Consider the following 26,279-nt stretch of genomic DNA (forward strand, 5'->3'; position numbering starts at 1 on the left):
TTATTTGAAGTTTTATACCAGGGTCTCTTGCCACGCTGTGTATATACATGTAAGTCAAATACCATCTTCTAGACCCTCTATTTGTGAGCAATTATACAGGTCTGTGTTTAGTCCAGATTATAACCAATGGCGACCCAAGACCCGAACCCTAGACTCAAAGACCCTCACCTCAGCATAACCTATTTCACAATTTCGCTAAAAAAAAGGCGAGATAAAGTTCTTAAACCCTCCATATTCATGGTAATAATTGGCTATTCATATCTTCTGGTGCATATAAATCGTGAAAATCGTGTATTTAATTTGTTCTAGGGCTTTTTTCTCCGTTTACCATTCTCTTACATCCATTGTGTGAGAGATCGTAGGAACGCGGTTCACTGGCCAGAGGAATGCGCTGATTGGTCGAAATCCATCACAGGCATTTCAATGTCCTAAAAAGACTTTAGCGGGAAAAGGAAGTCACGGCCTTCAAATGCACCATTGTGTCTATGCTCAGCAGTTACATCACTCCATAGTGGATTCTTTTTCGCTCAAAGGACGAATAAAATCGTTTTGTGGTTTTCCGTGGCTGCACAAATAGCGGTACATCTGAGTACAGGATTTTGACCTCATTTTGCCGTGGCCAGTGGCTCGTTAATATTCATGAGATACACGCCGCCATGTTCTGAGTTATTTTGAAGTTGTAATCGTCCACGTTCAATGTTCTGCAAGTTTTTCTCTCGTTTTGAGTGGACTAACTGCGAAAACGTTGCCATCAAGGGATAAACTGTTGCCTCTAGATGGACAATACGTCCATCATTACACAAGTAACTCGGGATGAGGAGCCTCTCAGCACATTTCCTACATCGGAAAAAGGTAGGTGAACGAGACTCCAGTGCAAAATGGCGTATGTTTAGGGTGGTAAGGCGATTGTGGAAGTAAACAACACAGAAAACCTCCTTTTCCTTCTCAGCCAAGACTGCTAACAACTTTGCAATAAATGTACAGATGTAAGCAGATTCACATGAAATGCGATGTACCGCTTAGTGTTGGGCTATCGTTAAAATCAGGTTTATTTTGATCGATGTACCAGAGCTAAATCTGGGGCCTAGGAAATCGAGGTCAAATGTCAGGGTACTGTGTGTTTAGTTTACTTAGGTAGAATAGTACCGGTAGGTGGGCTGACCGAGCTAGTTTACCCCCGAGTTTAAGGTCTAATTAGAGAGACAAGGTGTTGTTCACTAGGTGTGTTAGGTAGAAGAATGTTACACGTAAATTTTGTATTTGTTTTGGTGTATCAACTATTATCACCTGTAGGCTAACGAGGCTAAGGGACTTCTTTCAGTGATTTTTCCATTGATTTGCATAGATATGAAGTCCCATCAAAGATCCCAATGTGTTGTTATTTTAGTGTCTTCTGTCATAGCCAGTGTTTTACATAAATGTAAAATATTTATGCGTACAATTTAATACATTCCTATGCATTGTATTTTGATTTGTCAGTGTACTGCTCTCACATTACAAACTTATGCCAAATTCTTTCTTGAACTGAAGAACCACAGGACCCTGTATCAAAGAAGTAGATTGATATTGCTTATATTATGCTATACCATATACTTATCCACACCAACTCATTGTTACTGATATAACGTTTATGTCTATGAGAGATATGAATTCTGGGGAGTTCCGTGTGAGGTGCTCGCATATATACCAGAAATTGGGGGTTAGAACCCTGGCGGTAGACGACCTTCGTGCATGAGCGTTGGGCAGATGGAGCGTTTTGTAACCCCCACTTGCGATACATGCGCAAGCGCCCCTATGTGGAACTCCCATGAACTCGTGTCTCTCATAGGCCCTATATAGTTATAATCGTCATCGGCCTACCTACCCACAAGGACTACTCTGTATTGACTCGAAATAAAGCATTCTGCTGCCAATTATTGTATGATATCCAACACATTCTTCCATTTATATGTTCTATATATATTTTTTCATATATCATATTTCAGCCTGACACGGAAATTAAACTGATTCTTTTAGCTTACATTGACCTTGATCACATTGATTACCATCCAAGAATGAACCTGGATAGATGTATGTCAGGTGTATACATAACGTTCCCTCAACCCATGGATTATAACTTTTTAGCCGGTGGGACTAAAAAAATGGGATTTCAGAAATCGCAGAGGGCTCTAAATATTTAAGGTAGTCATCTCTGCAAACACATGTACATATGTACATGTACTCCGATTATTTAAGAAAGACAAGCGAATTATTAAATACCAGAGGGTGGTCATAAAGTTGTTAGCTTTCAGTTTCCATAGACCACAGAAACCGTCAAAAATGAAATTTATAGGCGTTGATAAGGAAATCGATAATCATTGTAAAACGAAATCTGATCATTTGTTTTCCTTGTGTAAATTCCTTGTGGTAGATGTTGACAGATGCACATAACCCATGTGACTAGCATTATAGATGAACGTGTGTTGAGCCATCAGAGTAAGTGATGTGCTTGTCACATATACACGCAGTAACTCGTGTGTTGCCGATGAAAAATGTACCAGTATTTAGCCTAATTGACCTAGAATGCTGAAAACAAAAGCACATTTTTGGAGGCAAATAAATGTCAGGAGATGTTACTTCTGATGCTAAATGGTAGAGCATCCGCTTTGGGAGCGGTAGATCCAAGTCAATCCTGGGTCGAGTCACACCCAAGACCTTAAAAGACGAAGATATAACTTCCTCGCTTGGTGTTTAGCATGAAGGGAATAGTGCAAAGACTGGTTGACTTGTAACAGTATAATGGCTCGGGCATGGCGGCTTACTTGCCTTTGGTAAACCATCTCAGTAAAGCAGTACTAGATAAAAGAGCGATGGAAATCTATCCTGCAACAGGGAGGTACATTACCTGCACCCTAAGGATTCCTTCATCATCATATGACTGAAAAATTGTTAAGTACTACGTGAAACCTCAGGCACTCACTTACTCACTCACTCTGGTGCTAAAACTTATATTTCACCAAACACCTCTCAAAGCGCCTTTCTAAAATCAAGAAAACTCCCAGAGTCTGAAAAAGTGAGCAACTTAGTCAAAAAACAAAGTGTTAGGTCATTTACGGTAGTCCAGCTCTGTATAGAGTGTATTGACTAAATGATTGGGCTAGACATCATGTGAGAAGCTCTTGGTAATGAAAAATGTCAACGATGAAAAGCAGTAATTACTTGACTTTGAGAAAGAGTGTTTGTGTTAGGACTGAGTCGTCATGGTTAGCGGCATGTATTTGTACTGAATTGAATTGACTGAGAGAATTTTTCTTTCCTGTTCATGATGCCATTCTGTCAAATAATTAGCATGTACATGTCTTGTACATTGAGCATGTTAATATCAGGCTTATAATGTCTTAATTTTATATGTACCAGTGCTTTAACTTAGATTTTCCTCAAAACAAGTTAAAGGCAGTTTTTCTTCGAATTTCCTTCAAATTTACTCGAAGTTTTAACAGCATGATCCAGTGAGGACTACAGTCAACTGGATGGTCACACAGTGAAGTCCCCTGGTTTACACATGCGTGAAGTATTTGTTGAGAATAGAATATCATGACTTTTTTGATATGGATTTCTACTGTTTGTATATTATTCAGGTACATTTTTAAATTTAAAATTTTTTAAATTTGAATTGTGAGTTAACCCTTGTTATGGGATGCTGTGACTTGGAATTTTTGGCACCAAGTACGTGTAGACTTCAAAAAATATTGATGATAGTTATATTAAGAGAACACGTTTTTATTTTGAGTTTGAAAGACGCTTTGTAACTTCATCAAGGCTGAAGCAAAAGGTGACAGGAGCAGTGGTACATGTTTACAAAAAATTTGGAGTATTTACAATTTGAATTGGTAGGTCCAAAGTTACAGTATCAAAATCATGTAATGGTAGATCTATAATGTAAATGAAGAGGTTATAAATTAAGGTTACTGCTAATTCTTTGATCAGTAAGTTTGAAGGTGAGGTAAAGTAGTAATCCTGAAATTGTTTCTGTTACCTTGTAATATTGCTGTGTGTAAAACAACATATGTAGTTCTACTCATGTAGTGTAGGCTGCGCTGTGCAGCGTATGTAGTGTGTAAATGTCCATAGAGTGTGAAATTATAAACTCCTGCGCCCCCTCCCCCCTCCCAGCAGGTGGCAGATTTTACACTGAAACTGACTGTGTGGTCTATATCAGCTAAGTATGTGTCAAAGCAGGAAGCTGCATCCCAGGACTAAAAAAAAGAACCTCACACATTCAAGCCCCCCCCCCCCCCCCCCCCCCCAACACACTCACCCGTAAACCACAGCAGGTTACCTGACTACTTACCTTAAATGCACTTTGATTATTAAAGCATTAATGGAAAGACCACGCTTTACTGTAACCCAGTCTTTCCAGCCCAGCCCATAAGTTGGACATGTTCATTCACCTTTAAGTGCTCTGTTTAGTTTCTCCCCAGGTGGAAATCCATCTCAACTATAGAGATTAAAGGAACAATGGATTTAACCTGTGGATAATTGCTTTTAGGGTAGAGAACTGAAAATCTGTTCACGAACTGTTACCACATGAAACCTGTGGGATTATCAGATAGTATGTCCACTAAACAGCACACGGCGAGTGACCATTCTACCTCTAGTATTGGAATACTGACTCAGTGGTTAGCATTCACAAAAAACTACAGTTACACCTTGTGAAAATGTAGAGGTTGAACCTGGCATTGCTGTGTTAAGTTACAGTTGCTGATGCTGTGAAAATCTAAATTTGTTCCTTGAACTTGACTAGGGGACATCCAACAAGTTTGCCCTTTAAATCATGCGACGCTTTTAATATAATTTACTCACGGAAACTTCATTTTAAGGGAGAGAACTCTGTGTGTAAATTTTGATACATAGGCACATAGACGATGGTGTGTTGCACCACACATGAAATTTGTCCATTTCTGTGGTTGCCGTGGTGACCTGATTTTCACCTTCCACCTTTACATGTACAAGTATATATGACTTCCTGTCCGGGCTGCAACGCCATTGTTTTGCATGCACAGGTTTAATCTTTGGTGGAAACTTAGAAACAGGCTTTAAGGATGCAGCTTACAAAATTTCTCCATTTCTGCAGAACTTCGCCAAGATAACGTGGTAGCCAGTTTCCCTAAATGCATATATGTAGGACCTTGTGTCCAGGCTGTATCGCAGGTTGTTTCCCATACGTACGTACAGCTTTGATTTTGGTAACAATGTCCATAACGCAGTGCTAAGCCTTTCCACATTTGCAGTTGCTAGTTACCAAATATCTACTGCGTCTACGTATAGTATATGTATATACATATAGATATTCCCTGGCATATATAGTTTACCTGAACTTTTACTTGTAAATGGACATCATGTACATTGTAAAGGTATGTAACTGCGCACATACCTAAGGGTTTTCAAAAGGGGCAGCTGCAGGTAGTGGGTCCTGTATGCAACAGACTGTAGACAGCTGTATGCTCTTGTCCATGTGGCTACCTGCACATGTATGTCGGATGCTGTAATCATTCAGGTCAATAGTTCATTTGTTACTTTCCCATCAGGTATGAAGAGGGTCATGGCAGACTGGTTAAGCTGGTTCTATTTCAGTATACCTATAGTACATCTAAGGTACAGGTTTAAACCTGGCCTTGGACAGTCGCAGTGAATTTGTACATTCCCTTTCTCTCACTTCCCATGGTGTCTTGGTCACAGTTAGTGGTCGATGCCAACGCTCATGAGACAGATGTGAAAATGGCATCTTGCTAATATTTTGTCAGTGGCAGGCTATCTGATAACTGACATGCTAATTTTAAAATGGAAATTAAATTTGAATGCAAAAATGTTAAATTAAATTTGAATTTAAAAAGTGTCATGTTTGGCAGTTTGTATTTTACAATTTGTACGTGTGCAAACATCACAAGGTAATTCCAGTTACAATAAACTGTATATCTTAGCAGGTGTTTTGCCAAAATACCAAGCCTTCCTAGTTTTCGAATTTGGGCTTACAGGTACACATGGAGTCTTCTGCATTCTTTATTGTGTGCTAAATTGATGGTTTTCATACCAGGATGTATTGTATTCCATTCCTTGTCACAAAGGCATGTGTATACACAAGTCCTTTTGAAAATGAGATGTGAGGGTCAGAAAAGGTCTCAAGCAGAATAAAGCAGTCCATTGTGTGTAGTAATGCAGTACAATACATGCAGTAAGCTTTAGTCTTAAATTGCTCAGCTGTCTTTCTGTTTTCTGTTTGCCTGTACCATACTTGTACTTCTGTTTGTTTATCCATTGTGCAAATCTTACGAACTATGTAAAAGAAAAAAAAAATGGTTTTATAAAGAATTGTGCCAGTTTGTATTGTCCCTTTTAAATTTTCTGATGTACGTGTAAGGGCAAACTGACATTAGGTACATGTTAAACATGTACATGTATATGTTACTACTTGAAAGGCTAATTGTCAAAATGGTTTGTTTATTTGGATGCACAAATGTGCCCAGTTACCTTGTAATTGAAAAATTTGGCTTTGACAGAATGTTACATGTACATGTCAGATGTGGAAATAACTTTAAATATGGTGCAGGACATAATGACAAATTGTTAACCTATGCACATGAATAGTAAGAAAGTTACCTGCAAGACAGTTTTGTCCAGGACCAAATAGTTAGTCTCTTGTCAGAATGCTGTATAGTGTAAGACATTTGTCCTTATGTTGCTACATGTATGTATTTCGAGGCTTGGTGTGTGGAAAGATGGCAGGTCTGGTTTATATGGAAGTGTTACATCCATGGGATTGTTGGGTACCTGGCAAATGGTAGTTCTTTTCACATTGTTGTGATGAGCTTAAGTCACTGTCATCGTTTACGTGAGATATTCATTCATTATAAGACACGCGTCACGAGACACCAATCAAGGAAATGTATTTTTTTATTTGATCAGAATTTGATGCCGCACTCGAGAAAATATGACTTATACAAGGGTAGTCAGCTTTATGGTGGGAGAAAAATAAGCAGAAATCGGGGGAAACCCATAACTATGCACAGGTTGCTGACGGACCTTCCCAGAGAGGAAGCCAGCATGGGCTGGACTCAAACTCACAACGAGTCACAACCCAGTTGGTGAGAGGCTGAGGGTTAATGTGCTGCGCTAGCACTCTTAACAACTCGGCCACAGAGTTTCCAGCCAATGAATCCAAATAGACTGAGAAAATGTACAGGTATATGTGTGTGATGCGTTCAGTGGATGTAACGTGAGTTACATGTACCTGTCAAACCTAAGAGGTGCAGTGTAATGTAATGTGTTACTGTGCGATTGATAGTGTTATGATCTGTCAACTTTTAAATTACATCTATTTAGGTTTTGGGAAAGCTATTCCAATGCATAAAATTCACATTTTCTTTTCATTTTTAATATCAAAAAGAAAAAAAAATGAGGATGTATATACATACATATATATATATATATATATATATATATATATATATATATTTTTGAACAAATATGACACATTTACTTTGAATAAACATTCCTGTGAAAGGACGTCCTGTTTAGGGGTTGATGAACTGTTTACAAATTTGGGGGGGGGGCAGAATTCTGTACTTGATTCATGCATTATTCCCACCCTATGGGACCTACATGTACCTGGTCCCAGTTTCACAAAGCCGTGTACGACATTTTTTGTTATCGTACATTTGTCACGCGATATTTTGTATATCACAATTACCATACCGCTGTCCTATATGTGCGATTACAGTACATGTATGACGTCTTTGTGAAACTGGGCCCTGAAGTATGCTGTTGTCTCGTTATCTTCAGGAATGGAGGGGCAGGAGTTGGGGGAGCTTTAGTTTAGTATCCATCTTAGACGATCTCATTTACATTTTTCATCCATTTTCCTTATCTGTCCAGTGTTAATTTCCTGATTATATGATAGATCAAAGTCAATCAAAGTCTAGAGACTAAAACATATCTTGTGTAGTGGGCTTTTGTTTGGGGGGGGGGGAGGGGTTTGTTGCTGTTATATTTATCTCTAAAAATTAAAAATAACAAATTGCACTAGCAGAATCAATTCTTTATAAAGAACATGACATTGTGTTAGTGGGTTATGTGTTTTTTTTTCGTTTTGTTTTTTCATAGAACAGAATGGTAAAACAATTAACCTAGTTTTCTTGTTGTATATTTGATCACTGATCAACTGGACTTGTTAATGAAGCTGTGTGTTTACACCTGTACAGGTAGATAGGCCGATGCTTTTTTAATCAGGACTGTGTTGACATTTGATTGGCTGTGAAGTCTCTGGATCATCAGAGTTAACAGAAAATTTTCAAGATTGAAAGAGATTTAAACAGTGGTCCTTGGTTCTGTTTTTTACCCTCCCACAGGTCACGTTCAGAGGAAAGAGTTTGTTTGCTAGCATTGATTGAATTGCTCAGTGAAGGTTTTTGCACCGGGATCAAAGCTTTCGAGATCTCTTAAGACAATTCTGTTTATTTCAGAGTGGTTACAGATCATGGTTTACGTTTAACCATCTTTGTATTTGTTATGACCAACAACACCGTCAAACTTTTGAAAATCTATACAATAGTTTTATCAAGATAATTAATGAATCTCCTGGATCTGGAGAATTCCTTAAGGTACATGTGTTCACAGTTAAATGTTCAAAATGTAAGTTACAATATTCCTGTAGCATGTGGAAGTTAAGGAGATTGTTTTTTTAGCTATGACAACTTGACAACATATTCGAAGTCTGTCAGTAATAGAATAAATTTATGATATGCAGCAGCAGTCTTTTAACATGATCATTCAATGAACCGGCCCGGATAGCACAGTTGGTAGAGCGTCCGCTTCGGGACTGGTAGATCCAGGATCAATCCTTGATCAAGTCACACCTAAGACTTTAAAAGAGGAAGTTGTAACTTCCTCGCTTGGCGTTCAGCATGAAGGGGATAGTGCAACGACTGGTTGATCCGTATCAGTATAATGGCTCGGGCGGGGCGGCTTACTTGCCTTCGGTAAGTCGTCTCAGTGAAGCAGCACTAAATAAAAGAGCGGTGGAAATCCGTCCTGCTACAAGGAGGCACATTACACGTACATGTACCCTAAAGATTCCTTCGTCGTCATATGACTGAAAAATTGTTAAGTACGACGTTAAACCCTAAGCACTCGCTCACTCACTCATTCAATGACTCAATCAGAATGATGCTTGAAAAATTGTTACATTTATGTATGATGTTAAACCCCAGGCATTCATTTCTTCAATTACCCTATTGGCCTAAGTGCTTCTTTATGTACAGTGTAGATGTAGATAGTAATCATTCGTGCCTTTCTATAAATACATATATGCTGTTACTTCCTGCTTACAACATTTTGTGCTGTGTTCTTTAAAAACTTAAACTGCGATATTCAGCTGAGTTTTAAATTGACCCAGAAGCCTCTCACCGATGCCGTCGCTGTGAGCTCAACTATGGGAAGGTCTGTCAGCAACCTGTGGATGGTCATGGGTTTCCACCCACCATATTGGTGGCCGCCATCGTATAAGTGAAATATTCTTGAGTACGGCGTAAAACACCAATCAGATAAAATGATTAATAAATAAACTTAAAACTTGATCATCTCAAGCCACGGTATAATGCCTATGAAAACTTGTGAATGGATGCATCACTGTGGCTTAATGCCACATCAGGAGTATTTCAGCCGTATCCTGGCGATACATATGAAGTAGAACATCATATCTATATCACTTGGCAGGGGAAGATGCTACAGCTTGTTGATTGGGAAGATTTACTAAGTACTGCTGGGATTGCTTAGCAGAATGAGGCCCTCAGTCACCCCACCTTTCATGAGCCCCATCTGTATACTTTTAAAACCATGTATGTGTGAAGAGCCAGTGGCCACATGTGTACATTGGTTAGAGGTCATCATGTGGTCTGGTTGGACAACCCACACTGAGATACTAAGCCAGATAGGGAACTTCACAAGGACCCTTCATCTGAGCTAAGGAAGCAGTGCCTGTCTGCAGTGCAGATTGATAGGAGAGATTGAGAAGGGGGGGTAGAGGGGGAGGGGGTTGTTACTTGTACAAATGCTCTGAATGTATACAGGTTACAGGACCAAGTAAGCAAAGATCTGAGCTTTCCACCAGAGATCGTTTGTAGCTAGACCATACAGTAGTCTACTGAGTACTACATGTGTACAGCAATCTGTGAGTTACATGCAGGTTAATAGCTGGTCAGTCTTGATAACACCTTGTCCTTTATATATTTCACAGGCTGTATTTATATTGTACATGTATATATGCAGTAACACAATACTGGAAGAGCTTACATCACAGGTGATATTTATTAAAGCCAAAAGGATATATACTGTTTTTTTTTTATGGAAAAAAACTTCCCTGTTGAAGTAAAGAAAAAAGTGAACGTCACTTAAAAGATCATTTTAGTGTTTTTGAATTTTTTCTCTTTTGCTGAATAAAAAGGCTTTTATTAAGCTGCATTAGATTAAGCCTAACGTAAAATTCCTCTTTTGTCTAAAATATACCTGTACGGTGGCAGTAGTAGACATAAAGTACAAGAGCAGTTCGTGCTAATGGACAGTGAACACTGGTTTTAACCCCAGTCACCATATATACAATGTACATTTACATATACATGTATACACTATGTGAAGATACTCTGTACCACAGGTAGAGAACACCTTGATTAATCGTCGATGGACAGGTGTTAATGCATATATATGCATACATGTATGTAACCAGTGGCTGAAAATAGCTGTAGCCGGTCAAAGGTTGAAACCTGTACTTATGTGTAAACCCCTCGCTGTACGGCTGTACTGTGGGCATATTAGATGTGTGTGTGTGTGTATGTATATGTATATATATTGGTACTGTAAATCTTCAACTTTTTCTAGGGACTCTAAAACAGTTATTTTCAGTAGAATTTATTCATATGATTACAATGAAAGTGACACTAAAATGATCTGTTTGCTTCACTAAGAATGCAAACTTCCTGAAACTGTGCAAATTATTTCTGTCGACCCATTAGTTTTCTCAGAATGTTTTAAAATATGGGGGGCACAGACGGTTGAAAGGTTGAAGAATTAGGGTATGTACATGTATGTATCCACAAGTTCAGTAATACAGGTAAATTAGATGAACATACCATTTTGAAAAGTAGAGCAAACTTTTTGAAGGCAGGGACTGCTTAGATAAACATGTCAATCGGTGGGGTCACCACTAAGTCATTTAGCCTAGTCCCTACACTTTTTCACACATAAAACAGGAACTTTCAATGCAATTCATGCACTTCTTTTTTAATATAGGAAGTAAAAACTACATTGGTTGGATTGGCCAATTTTCAGGGCTTCACTGGTAATATTGGCTATCATAGACTTACCCAGTTCAGATGCCATGCAAGTAAACATATTACATATTTGTTTTTGATTGCTGTTTTTTTGTTTTAATTGGTGTGGTTATTTCTTATTTCCTAAATTGTATTCTATATAGTACAGGTGTATGCATGTGAATATAACAGATAGACAAATTATGATAGTAGTAATCCTTATCGGTTATGGACCCAGTAACAGCCTAGTCCACCAGCCCCTCATCCTCTATCATTCCACATCCTGCTTAGCATTATCCACATGCAAGAGCTAGCAGTAATTGAGCCCCTCCTCCTACCCCACCCATCTCTCTCCCATCCTCATGTACATGGGCATTGTCCACTCTCTCCGAAGAAGGTCTATAGTTTTAATCTCTCAGCACCCATTACAGTGGCTGCTGTGCTCAACCCCTCCCCCACTGTCATTTCACGCCTGCACTCATCGCAAAGTTCTGCGCCCAGGAAACTTGTTACAGGGGCAATTAGAATAGTCAACGCCCGCCGTCTTCAACTCTAAACCTACTGTAGTCTAATATTAGGTAACCTGCCCTGCTCTGACAGGAAATGTTTGGATTTTCTTTGCACCTCTGTATGCGTAATGTTAAAACCAGTTAGCAGACACTTGTATGTAAATAGACTTTAACTTGGGTTTGCTATAGGTATAGTGTAGGTGCTGACATGCCAGTGGGGAAAGCTAAACTGGGTGTACATGTACAGTAGCCAAGGCTCCTAGAGGTTAATTAAACCTCATGGTAACAGGTGTGAAATAGAGGTGATCATCAACTGGGCCCACATTAGCAAAACTGTTTACATGTAATACTTTGTAAATGAAGTTTTTGTAACTTTGTAACTCATAACGATCTTCCATTATGAGGTTGTAAACATTTTTGCTATTGATGTACTTGTACATATGAAAGTCACTCAACCACTCTAATTTTTGTACATGGGTTGATATATTCAGATCTCAACTCAGGAGCCAATAATCCTTTTGATATAGAATTTGGTTCCTTTGGATATAGCTTCTTCAATTTTTCTTGGAGCCAACACAGAACTTTAGCTAAGCTCACAGTGGTTGGGCTGTGCACAGCTTTCTGTCAGGAGGTTCTAACAGGTGTCTGAGGAATGGCCGTGCTTTACCCAGGGTCCTCTGACCTCTGCCTCTGAGATTTCACCTGAGTAAAGCGTTAAACACTAATAAAAGAACTGAAACTGTGAGCTTTATGCTCTTGTACCATGTAGATCTACGATTAAAAACAGTTTGACCATGGGTTAGGCTGGGATGTGACCTATTAGGAGGGCCAGGACAGTGTAGCTCGATAGTTAATTCAGTACTTCTACAGTCATCATGCCAGATTCCACCAGCCACTATTGCTCTAAGCCAGCTACAGGTAGTATTTACTGAACTACTGACTAGGACTTACACCTTCTCAGCCAGGCACGCTCGCTCTGTGCTAACTAATGACAGGCCTGGCTCTTGTACTGGGGCAAATCCAGGCCTTGGTCTTGGATGGAAGCCCAAAATGACCATTTGGCAGTGTTGTCTTGGTTGGAAGCCTAGAATAACCATTTCCCACAGCACAGTTTGTATCTAGTTTTGAATGCAAGCAGATATAATTTTGGATGGAAACCTTCATTGACCATTTGTCATAGTATATATAGTTTTGGATGGAAGCCTTTAATGACCATTTGGCATAGTGCATGTAGTTTTGGATGGAAGCCTTTAATGACCATTTGTCATAGTGCATGTAGTTTTGGATGGAAACCTTTAATGACCATTTGGCATAGTGCATGTAGTTTTGGATGGAAACCTTTAATGACCATTTGGCATAGCACATGTAGTTTTGGATGGAAGTCCACAATAACCATTTGACATGCATATACCACATGTACATGTAGTTTTAGATGGAGGCCTTCAGTGACATGTAGTTTTAGATGGAGGCCTTCAGTGACCATATGGCATAGAATATGTAGTTCAGTGTACTGCATATGTACAGACGACTTGTAGTTAGGGCTATTGGCTGGGCAAGCTTGGTGATTGCAATCAGGATTCATAGCACATATTTTCTAAATGTTAGGTACAGAGGCTTACCTGGTTTGTCAGGTACATTCACTACTGATTCACCTGCATAATTTTCAACCCCGATAGTATCTTCGGATGGCTCAAGAGATTACAATATTGTTTGTACTAGGGGATGACTAATCAGAAAGCATATTAAAAAAAATTTTTAAAAAAAAGGCAGGACTTGCTAACCAAACCAGTGCTAAACACTGTGACGTCTGACATACATTACATGTAAATTGTACTGGGGGATGACTAATCAGAAAGCATATTAAAAAAAATAAAAATAAAAAAGCAGGACTTGCTAACCAAACCAGTGCTAAACACTGTGACGTCTGACATACATTACATGTAAATTGTACTGGGGGATGACTAATCAGAAAGCATATTAAAAAAAATAAAAATAAAAAAGCAGGACTTGCTAACCAAACCAGTGCTAAACACTGTGACGTCTGACATACATTACATGTAAATTGTATCATTTATACATGAATAAAATATTTGTCAAAATACAAATTCTGATTCAGGGGCACTAAGTAAACATTTCTGACATTGATAAAAAATATTCCTATTGTAAAGAGGTCAGGGTTTCTGGAAGTTTTCAACCTGTAAAGCTTTATTTTTTTCTGTGGAATTTATGCATACAGTTATTATGAAAATGACACTAAAATGATTGGTTTGTGTCGCTGAAGATGTAAGCGGTAGGGTCACCACTAAGTCATGTAGCCTAGTTCCTACACTTTTTCACACATAAAACAGGAACTTTCAATGCAATTCATGCACTTCTTTTTTAATATAGGAAGTAAAAACTACATTGGTTGGATTGGCCAATTTTCAGGGCTTCACTGGTAATATTGGCTATCATAGACTTACCCGGTTCAGATGCCATGCAAGTAAACATATTACATTTTTGTTTTTGATCGCTGTTTTTTTGTTTTAATAGTAAGCTTGTAAAAACTGTGCATGTTATTGCTCTACATCCTGATAGATCTTTAAGAATGTTATCAAATATTGGTTGGACAGGTTAAAGATATAGGGTAATGGAGAAATATCAAATACATGTACATATGTACTAAAGAAAACTTCAAACAAACAAAATTTTCATTTTCTTTATTTCTCCATATAACCGTAATCATCTTAGATTTAGTTTTCATGAATGATGTGGTGGTGTATTTTAGTTACATGTAGTTAAAAGCCAGTGCATGTCTGAACTATTTTACGCCCCTGATTGTCTACAAAAAAAAATAAACCAGACATTTGTCAGCAGACGTGTAGAAGGATTGTAGCTTTGGGCTTTTCATACCAGTTAAAATTTTTGTTTTTCAAGCAACATGAGTCTTATGTCTATGTTGGCGGAGGGTACAACAATAAAACTGATAAATCACCTAATTTGTGGGAAATGTGAACTACCCCAGCAGTTGTTCCTGTCAAAGACATACATAATTATTTACTTGATCGGAAAAGCCTTGAAAACCTGAAAAATCACCAAAAAAAATCCATTAAGATCAAACAAAATAGAGAGATGGATTTTGAGCGAAATTTTCATTCCAGTTTTGTATTTTTCTGTGTCTGCTCACCCATAAAGTTCAAAATGAAATTGGTATTCCCTTTACACTTGTTATATCATACTGATATTCTCTGTGTCACTTGAGATGTGTCAGCTGAGCTTAGATACATACACATGGACTCCAAAGTATAGGTTATTTTCCTCACCCTTCTGAACTTTGACCTACATGTAATTACAAAGACAGACATATCCAAGTGATAAATCAGAGTGCCTTTTTCAAGTTTGTACCTTTATACGTTTGTATAGTATAGTATACAGTTGTACATATGCATAAAGATGGAAAACAAAAACTTAGGCACTTTTTATCTAGACAAATTAATACATGCAATGGTCTTAAAATGTTATTTTGATGTTGGTGTACATTTTTACAGTAAAACATCACCGTGCATGTGCCTTCAAAAATCAAAAAACTCATTTCAGTAAGATCAGTAGAACCCTCAGAGAATATGTACCAGTAAGATCACTAGAACCCTCAGAAAGATCAATAGAACCCTCAGAATACTTAGCAGTAAGATCAGTAGAACCCCCAGAAAGATCAAAAGAACCCTCAGAATACTTAACAGTAAGATCAGTAGAACCCCCAGAAAGATCAAAAGAACCCTCAGAATACTTAGCAGTAAGATCAGTAGAGCCCTCAGAGAATATGTACCAGTAAGATCACTAGAACCCTCAGAAAGATCAAAAGAACCCTCAGAATACTTAACTGTAAGATAAGTAGAACCCCCAGAAAGATCAAAAGAACCCTCAGAATACTTAACAGTAAGATCAGTAGAACTCTCAGAATACTTACCAGTAAAATCAGTAGAACTCTCAGAATACTTGTCAGTAAGATCACTAGAACCCTCAGAATCAGACAGAATGAATGACTAAACTCATGGGCAAGACAGTAAGTCAGTAATTTAAAAGAAAAGCATTTTATGTTTAAATTGAATCCCACTTTCCCATTTGCACAGATTGATATTTTCATGCCTAGTTGCGGGTTTAAAGCAGGTTTACTTTTCATTCCCTGTGCATGTAAATAGACAGGGATCAATCTCAGTAAAAAAAAGTGCATTTTTAAAGGCAAATATATCCCATAAAATATTACTGTATTGCTTGAAGGGGTATGGAATCAATGCTGATTGACTGACAGTGTCCTGGGTTAACGGAGAAGAAGTCATGAAAATGATGCCAAAATCAGATGAAAGAGCATCAAAACTAATTTGTAAATATGGTCTTCAATATTTTTTTTGGATTTTTTTTTTTCAAGAGAAAATGGTATTTGAAAATATTTTTGTATCTTGGGTATTTGGGACCAACTTTTGGTATTCATCGTTGAAAAATAATGTTCAAGGATGTGATGCTTGTTTAATAAATTTATTTGAATGTAAATTTGTTGTTTATATCGAAACATATGCATTTAACCTAAATTATGATAATATTTATCAACTTATTAAAAATATAAATATGATCGATATTGAGGTTTAATACATTTCTTAGCTGAAAAGAACAAATTCTAGTGAAAAATCTGTATTAAGCCTGTGTTACATCCTCATTTATGACATTATTAAACGAAGACCATAAATACTAAAAGGTAGTCCCAATTACCCACCATACAAAAATTATTTTCCAGTGTCGTTTTCTCCTTTAGGAAAAATCTTAGAAAAAATATTGAAAACCACATTTAGGAATAACTTTGCGCACTGTTTCATCTGATTTTTGTCATTTTTATGTTTTCTCCACCTTTAAATTTTGCAGGCTTGGTCAAGCTTGAATAAATGCACCATACCTAAAATTCAGCTCAGTCAAGGAATAGCCTGGACTTGTTTCTCTCTCTCTCTCTCTCTGTCTCACACTAGCCAATCATCAATGATTCTGAATCCCTTTAAGCTTACATTCTTCCCGTAGGATATCCTCCTACCTTCCAAAGAAGCCTTTAAACACCATCCTTTCCTCCCACCATAATGTCATAGTCATTTGACTGAAAAACTGTTAAGTACGACGTTAAACCCAAGCACTCGCTCGCTCACTCCCACCATAATGCTGGCCGCCATTGTATAATTAAAATATTCTTGAGTACGGCATAAAACACCAATTAAATAAATATATAAATAATTCAGAACACCTTCCAAAGTACAGTAGAGTTATCAGAATTTAGTGAAGTGTGCAGATTAGTCATGAATGAAACTTATTTACCGATTACTAAGGTTTATGCACATCAACAACTCCGAACAGAGCTTTAAACACATTAACAACCTGTATATAACTTAAACATTGTTTCCTTTTCTTTCCCATCAATACCCGTACATGTCACATATATGTATGTTCTATCACACCCTATCAGTAGCACGTGTATCAATCGTCTCATCTTAAGAGATGTAGTGGTAGCAGATGAATAATGTATTATCTCTCTTCCTAAATAAATGATATTTCCAAAAGGAATATTAATAAACTGTTTACTTTTAATTATTTTTTATTGATTGCACATTGGCTGTAGCCGAATCAGCTGCATTATAACTGTTTACCACACTTTTGATCGCTGAACAGTGAAGCATGGTTAGTCTGTTTCTAACAGAAAGAGAGATTTTTTGTTTTAAGCTGGATGAATTATCCTGCTTATTTATTTATGCATTTATTTATTTGATTGGTGTTTTACGCTGTACTCCAGAACATTACACTTATACGACGGCGGCCAGCATTATGGTGGGAGGAAACTGGCAGAGTCATGAAGATTAAAGAGCCAGCTGCCCCAACACTTACCTGTTCAGTGACCGGTTCATTGGATCGGTGTTTTACGCCTTACTCAAGAATATTTCACTTATACAACGGCGGCCAGCATTATGGTGGGTGGAGACTGTCCTGCTTATTCAAGGTTTCCCTATACATGTTACATCTACACCATCACATACTAGACTATTACATGTACATGTACAACACTTACACATGTATGTTGTATACCAAAATTGAAATTTCAGGTAAATTTGTGATTGCATGTAGCTTTTGCGGAACGCAGTTATTATGAAAATGGCACTAAAAATGAATAGTCTGTGTCATCTTTACACCCTATAGTTCTCTGAGAATGCTTCAAAATGTTGGTTGTAGAGGCGATTGAAGGGTTAGGTTATGTGCATACATGTACAAATTGTTGAGAGGTCTTCATCTCTGGAAATCTAGCCGATTGTTATGCAGATGTAACCAGTTGGTATGATTAGGTTTACATCGCACTTCTATGTACATATCATTCAGGAAAAATATGCTACTTCTAGGTATGTGCCCATGTTATAATCTTGCATTGCAACATTGACAAGATGCTGGTTACAAGTGGTATACTGACCAGGGGAGACTACTCTTAATGCATTCTTCTCGGTTTTTTTTTTTTTTTTTTTTTTTTTTTTTTTTTTTAATTGGACAAAATAAATTGCAACATGTCTAAGTACATGCAAATGTACTGAGATTTTTTAGTGGCCTCATCCCTCAAAACACACTTATTTCTATTCCCCACAGTAATTTCTTGTCACATGTTTTATCCAAGGACGACAAAAATTTATTTGTGTTTGTATGGAGATATACATGTATTTTTAGAATCTGCATCTCCAATTTTCAAAGTTGATATGATTGCACTCGGGCTTTTCCCAGGTGTTATTAACTTTTTTTTTTTTTTTTTTTCTTGAGATAGATTTCAGAGATAGCACTGCATAAAGTAAAAAATGTCAGCACGTTTTTATTAACCTGTCTATGCTGTGAAATCAGTGTTTTTTTTTAGGAAAGAACAGACATTTTGACATGGTACAGTTGAAGAAAAGTCTAGTACTGCACGTGTGGCCAAAATTTGATCCGAAAATAAGCAATTTTAGAGGCAAAAAAATATTACTTTTTGGGATGAAATTTACATTTACTGGATATCATTTTACATGTATAACCATATTTTCCAAAGAATTGGTAAAACAATCTTGTTAGGTTAACAGAATGATTGAGGTACTTGGCAGTGGCCTGTGTGGATGAGGGGGGGAGGGATTGATTTGCATCGGATGAAGAAGACGTGACATGTACATCTATCAACATGTTTTGGCAAGTTCACGAATGCCTTTGTATGAGTAAAGTGTTGTTAGGTACGGCGTAAAACACCAATCAAATAAATACATAAATCATCTGGTTGCTGTTGCTTGTGGTAAAAGTGTGAAGCATATGTGTAAGTGAAAGGGGGCCTCTGTGGTCGAGGAGCGCTAGCATGTCTGCGCAGCGCAATGACCCAGGAGCCTCTCAACAATGCTTCGCTGTGAGTTCAAGTCCAGCTCATGCTGGCTTCCTCTTCGGCTGTACATGGGAATGTCTACCAGCAACCTGTGGATGGTCATGAGTTTCACCCGGGGCTCTGCCCCGTTTCCTCCCACTATCATGCATAATGAAGTATTTTTGAGTACGACGTAAAACACCAATAATTTATTTTATTCTGAGCAAACTTGTACGCGTTACCAAATCGATAGAGGGGTACCTGGTATTGTACACGTGTATGTGTATTGTACACAAGTTTGGGCATAATACTGAACAAGACTATGCAGATCTTGAGGTGACAAAGTACTTTAGCTGTATTGTACCTGTCAGTGTCTATAAATGGGTCAATTTGAGATCCGTGTAGAAGTCGGTCAGAAAGAAAAACAACAAAAGAACACACCATCAGTACCTTGTCAAGTGTGTTTGCATTAATTTACATTACCTGTGGAGGTAATCGGAGACCAGTTTGTCTACCTGTACCAGTGGAGGTAATTCTAGCCCAGTTTATCTACATGAAGAAGGTACCAGGAATCTTCATCAGCCTCCGCACTCTGACTAATGAACTGGAACTGGGTTACCATATTATATTCAGAGTAGCCTATTCTGTAGGTATTTGTTTATTTTAGTATTACGCCATACTCAAGAATATTTCACGTTTTCAACATAAACCAGCATTATGGTGGGATGGAACTGGGCAGAGGAGGTGGGGGGGGGGGGACTCACGACCATCGGAAGGCTGCTAGAAGACCTCCGCACGTGTGGCCGGAGAAGAAACCAGCATGAGCATAGACTTGATCTTGATTGCTCTTAGGTCATTGCATCGTGCAGTGATACTAACATATCTACATATACATGGCTCCTAGTGGTATTTGTGCATTAATATTATTAATTAATTTATTTTATTAATAATCATTATTGATATGGCTGTGATATTACAGATGTGGTGTTTAAAAAGTTTTAATCATTCATTCGTCTCTAATGTCACCGTGGATTCCTTTTATGGTTTGAATCTGCTGATTTACGCAGTAGTATTAAGTATCAGTTTTCACTACAAATCCAGGACCGATGAAGCACTCAAACATGAGATGGACTGCAAGCAAACTGCTGATGGTCACAGGTTTTGTCCAGAGCCTGCAGAATTCTTCAGAATAGGCATTCCGTCTGCCACCAACCTGCTGATGGCTGTGGCTTTCTTTCAGGCTCTTTCCGGTTTTCCTCCCACCATATTGCTGGCTGCCATAAAATTTTAAGTGAAACAGTGTAGCATAAAACATTTATGAAATCAAATAAATCTGTTATTTAAGGCATTTTTCGTGTAAGGAGAGGTACTATGAGAGGTGTCCAGTTTGGTTTAAGTTTTTGGCCAATCATCAGGTTGACTTTTTTCCTGTGTTGAAAATCAAATAAATCAGTTATTCAAGGCATTTTGAGTGTAAGGAGAGGTACTGTGAGAGGTGTCCAGTTTGGTTTAAGTTTTTGGCCAATCATCAGGTTGCAGTGGCCAGCCATAGTACACATCGGTACCGATTTGCATATCAAAGACCAAGGAAGTTTTTTTAGTTTTTTTTCCTTATACATGTAGCTGGACACTTCCCTCAGTTATTCACAGGGTTGCAATTGCCTCCCATAGAGCATGGATATTGCATATCAAAGATCTTTGTGGTAAAGTTGTTCACTAACTCCACACTGTGTCTTTCACCACCACAATGATTTACAACTCCATAACAGATGAAGTCATAGTTGTGACAGTATTAAAATTTTGGTGTTACCTGTTTTTGTTGATTTAATGGCAAGACCTTAGCACTATATAATTAGAGGATAATGTCTGTGTATGGCAGTGTCAATCATTCTACTTTATTTTTTTGGTCCATATTTGAATGTATCATGTGACTTGAACATTATGCAGTTTTACAAGCTGCTCAATCAGACGAGCTACTGGTATCCTCTGAATGCCTTGTTGTAAAGTACATATAATTGTCAAATAACTCAAATGGAACAAAATGTGTTTAAAGGAATTTGCTACAGTATATCATTTACCTTGCAGTTTGCCATGCCAACAATGAAACTGTACATGTAAATGTGATAAATGGCCTAAAATTTCCTCAAAAAAAGTGCTTTACTAGATGCCAGTACACCTCATGATACATTATTTCGGGTGCTTTAACCAGTATGATATCTTACCTAACATAGAAACCTCGAATCACCTTTCTGTGGTCAATAGAACTTTCAGAATGGGGTAAAATGCGCAACAGTTGTCAAAAAAAGGCCTTTTACCTTGTTCATAAAGTCAGTTTGTAGTATTTATAGTCCGCAGTGTCTTCCAACTAGAATTTCATTCAACATAGGAGCCTTTGTTAAAAACATGGAAAACTATGTTAAAATGCCCCAGGGATATACCCATTAATGAGGGGCACTTGATGTATGCGGTCAAGCCAGGCCCCAAAGTCCCAAGGCCTTCTCAGAAATTAACCAGGTATGTGTAATTTGTTGATTGTGCGGGTCAGTGCCACAGAGAGAGTAGCTGATAATTGCTTGTAACCCTCGATGTGTGTAGGCCTTGGCAGCTTTTCTGGCTATGAACATTGTCAGTGCCCTGCTCAAAACTGTGAAAGCTCTGTGTTCACACCATTTCTCTATCACACTTACATGTAGGACAGTGTAGAGTGTATGTTCTCCCTGTCTCCCCAAGTGTTTTAACGCAGAAATCGAGCTAATAACACTTGCTCGTATTTCATCTGTTAGCCAGATCTCATGTGCCAGCATACAGATGACAAAGTATACTCATATGGAACATAAAATATCTAAACTGTGCAAATGAACAGGATTCCTCATTTAATTCCTTAGGGCACTTAGGTTTCTTCCAATCGCAGACCTTTCTCAAAATACACATACATGTATATATAAGTGACAATTCCATGAGTACAGTGCTAAACACCAATCAAGTTAATAAATTGATCACTGAACCTTAAAAAATATTTCAAAACAATTCTTAATTTCCATAAAAATTAGTCCAGAATGAACACGGGGCAAAATGTTCCACTTATTCACTCGGGATCAAGAACCGATCTTAGACTTCAGTCAAAATTTCAGTCACTATACCTGGTACATGTATGTCCCATTCCGTTATTTTAGTTGAATTTTGACTGAAGTTTTACAATAACTTACCCAGAATTTAAGTTGTTAAGCAATATTTTGACATTGTTGCATAAGAACTGACAACTTTTGCTTAAATCTAAAATTTTTTACTTAAGTCTAAGATCGCTTTGTGATCCGAAGGCGTGATCTAAGAACCAGTCAGGTACAGACACAAAAATGAATACACAACCCTCTTTAATATGTTATTAATATGTTAATATGTTTTTATTGGAACCTAGATGAAAGATTTGGGGGTTGGGGGGGGGGGAGGGGCTTGACTTTCCTTATAAATTTCTTTAAAATCCGTATATAATAGTAATATTTTTATTAATCAAAGGTAGCTCGGTCAGTTTACAATGATACTGTTCTTCCCCATGCATTTCACAGAGAAAACAAATATATAGGAAACATGGATTCCAATCAAAAAATACATCAGTATATATAAGACAAGGTAAAGCATCATGTAGTTTGGAAAGAGAAGCTATATACATTCATACATACAAAAAGCAAGAACACAACCAATAAGGCTGTCCCTGCAACTGTCCCCGCAACTATCCCAACCAGCAGGAGAAGTAGAGAAGTGGGAGATGGCAATCTTTTTTATTAGCCAGAATAAAAAATGAATTCCTTACTATAAAACTGAGCCTATCTTTTGTGATGAGAGTCAGCTTACACCCAACAAAGAAATTTTTAATGTTGGCCCAATGTGCTGCCATTGTGCTATTGGCCGGTTTCAAGAAGTACACCTAGCTTAATTTGCCCATAACCACTAATACAACGTATGTTGTAGAGATATAAAGCGCACTTAGCTAAGGGTAATTAAACACGAAATAAGCTTCATGAAACCGTCCCCAGGTATGAAATGCGATCATTTTTCAAAGAAACGTTTACATGTATGTAATTGCAGATGCATAAATTTCTCTAGAGGCCGTGGGAGGTGAGCATATTGTTCCTCGGGTAAAATTACACAGGCGATAATTTGCGGGACAAATAATAGATCCTGCCCTCAACAGATGCGTACATGTTCCATGCTGTGCAATTAAATGTCATCATTTTTCATCAGATTCATCTTCAGTTGAAAAACATAATTGCCTTTTCTAATATTTCTGGATTGTGTACATGTAGTTTTCATGAGGAAGATTGATATATGTGTTTCTGGAGTGCATGAATATTGGGATTTTCACTCGCCTGGAGTTCACGTAGATGTGAAATAGATATATGAACTCAGCATGACAACATACAGGAACTGATGTCTCAGATATATGATGTAAGTCCCACCCGCCAAACTGCGGCCTGGAGATTTGATTGGTTCCCACAATGCTCAGGGTAACGTGACTGGCACAGGGACCATCTGTTGACCCAGTTCATTATCATATCTACCTGGCATCGAGCTACTGTGTTTGTACTTGTGCATTGTGCACTTATATATATATATATATATAACACATATACACATGTAGGTGCAGCTGTATGCAGCCAGACATCAGCGGTGTGCATCTGCATAGAGCGCACAGTATTGACCTTAGAGGGACAGGAGCTGTGGATTTGAGAGTTTCACAGTGGGTTTTCAGTCAGTGGCCCAAAGCTGGACGTTTATGTGTACTATGCTATTGCCCGAGAAGTCTACCGTGTTATTAGGAGAGTTGAGCAACAGCAACACGCATATTCTAGCTGTATAGGAGGAACTCTACTATTTTATCGAGTTCAGTTTTACAAGAGAACAAACTGTCAGAGAGCTCAGAATCCTGTGTTGTTGGATTCAGCTTATCGAGCGAAACGTACATTTTCGTGGTGAATAGACTGACTGATTTGGACCAAGTACAGTGAGACGAGAAGTGCCATACTTAACACCCAGGGGTTGGATAGTCGCAGGATTAGAAGTGGGATTCACTTTTCGTGTAGAAACTTGATGCCGTGTAGAAAGAGAGAGCACTGTAATACTTTATGCAAATTGGTAAATGGATATTGTAAAATTCATTTGAGTAGTGTGAAATTGGCCAGTGAAATTGCAGATTGTGCACAACAGTAAGGAGCTTGGATTTTCTGAAACACTACCAGTGATCTGTTTGATGTGATGAATTATTTCCAGAGGCTGAGACAAGGCACTGGTTCCACAGACATTGGTCAAGAGATCATTGGGACTGGATTGAGAGGACAAATATCATAGACACAGAACACTGTTGGAGTGCTTGATATTAAAGTGTTAGACTTCCTCAAGAGCTATTGATCGTCCCATTTATAGGGCAAGATTGAACATTCTTTTGTCAGACCATACACAGATGTTAAGAAAGGAATGTCCTTATGGCGTCCTGGCTTCCTAGAGCTGTTGTGAGCCGGACAACAGAATTGAAGCATTGAGGCAGATTTGGATTGAGAGAGCTTTTACATTTACAAGAAGTCTTCACATTGTAGAACCCTGCCGGAAGGCGTAAAATTCTACATCTGTAGAATTAAAGGTTAACGAAACCGCGATCATATCAGGGGACTTGATCAGGCATGGATTTCTTCTTTTGAAGCGAAGCCAGTTTGTGTGTGTTGAGCAATATATTAATGGATGTTGGCCAAGGCCAAAACAAAGTAGGGTTGTAGGTATCCACATTCGGAGAATCCAGTTTTCTTCCATATCAAAGTAGTTACTAGGGACTGGCATACAAGTACGTGTATGTGGTATGGATGAAGATGCTTTTGGGAAAATTTAAGCATAGAGCTGTGACAATGTTGCTGGTAGCTGTCTCAAACTAAGCCTTAATTGCCTTCACTGTGCTATTTATCACTGGAGTCTCTAAGGAGACACAGGTGCTTGCTATTTCAGCCATGCTCTTATCATGAACGCTCTTTCAGTTTATGCAGACAGCATCTACTAAACTGTCTGTCTGCCGAAAGATTTGTCTGACTTCTTCACTGCCAAACTGACGATTGACTGTAACAATAGATACTGGTGCTATTCACAGCAAACCAGCAGAGTGTGGAGTTGGACTGAGCAGTGGCTTTATGTTTGACAGTGTCTTTATTTTTTTTTTTTGTCCTTGACCACCCAACAACCACCTCTCTCTTTCTTTATTTTTTTTTTGACACCTTCACTGCTGCTGTGACAGACACTTAAAAACAGTCTTATTGCACTTACCATTCTGATAATACAGAATTAATCTTGTTGGCATCTTTGGTACAATTTTGGTCAATGTCGCCGGAGTTACTTTTTGGATCTAAAGACAGAAGTATTGAAATTTAATAGTTGATTCTGAAACTAGTCTCCTTTTGGTTTAACAAACTAAAAAAGAGCCAAACACTGAATTTAAACTCACAGATGAATTTTTTTTTTGACACGTGGACAGGTAGAGCCTTATGCCATCAGAAACCCGCATGCTGTTTGCTGTACATGCATGCTTACTGCACACCTGTTGCATTCTGTACCTGTTGATGCCGTAGGGCTTGTGCAGCTTTATGCCTGCTGATTTGAAGCCCTGATTGCAGTGCTGTGCTGCATGATACGGAACTCCTCATTGTGCCAGGGCTTGGACAGTGAAACCTTTGACATCAAATTGACTTCCCAGGGGCGTTGTGGCCGTCATACTATAGGTAGTCAGCCCACCAATGTGTTGTACGTGTAGCTCATTATACGACGATCAATATTGAAGTATTTCTTACCTTTCTTACATTTCATTAGTGTCACCTGATGAAGGCACCTTGACATCTAGTCTTGTACAAGGTGTTTTGGGCACACAGGTAATAACAATACTCGCAGTATTGGCTGGAAACATAACAAAACGTAAGCAGGTGTAAAAAGAAGATAAGCAAGAGATATTCGTTTGCAGAATCAGTCATCACTTTACATAGTATTGATCAGATAACACTTTTTTTTTATATTTGAAATTGGGAAAAAAGTTTCTTC

At 38.1% G+C, this 26,279-nt stretch overlaps 1 protein-coding gene across 1 annotated transcript in view; it reads left to right on the forward strand.

The window, feature by feature from the left end:
• Positions 1-482: 482 nt before the first annotated feature.
• LOC135464578 (CTD small phosphatase-like protein) overlaps positions 483-26,279 on the forward strand; it is a 42,743-nt gene continuing 16,946 nt past the window's right edge. Inside the window, exon 1 of the mRNA XM_064742010.1 lies at positions 483-852. Coding sequence (XP_064598080.1) covers positions 777-852 — 76 coding nt within the window. The 5' untranslated portion in view covers positions 483-776. The remainder of the gene's footprint in view (positions 853-26,279) is intronic.

This window comes from Liolophura sinensis, chromosome 4 (genome assembly GCF_032854445.1).
Source record: "Liolophura sinensis isolate JHLJ2023 chromosome 4, CUHK_Ljap_v2, whole genome shotgun sequence".
Taxonomy (NCBI): Eukaryota; Metazoa; Mollusca; class Polyplacophora; order Chitonida; family Chitonidae; genus Liolophura; species Liolophura sinensis.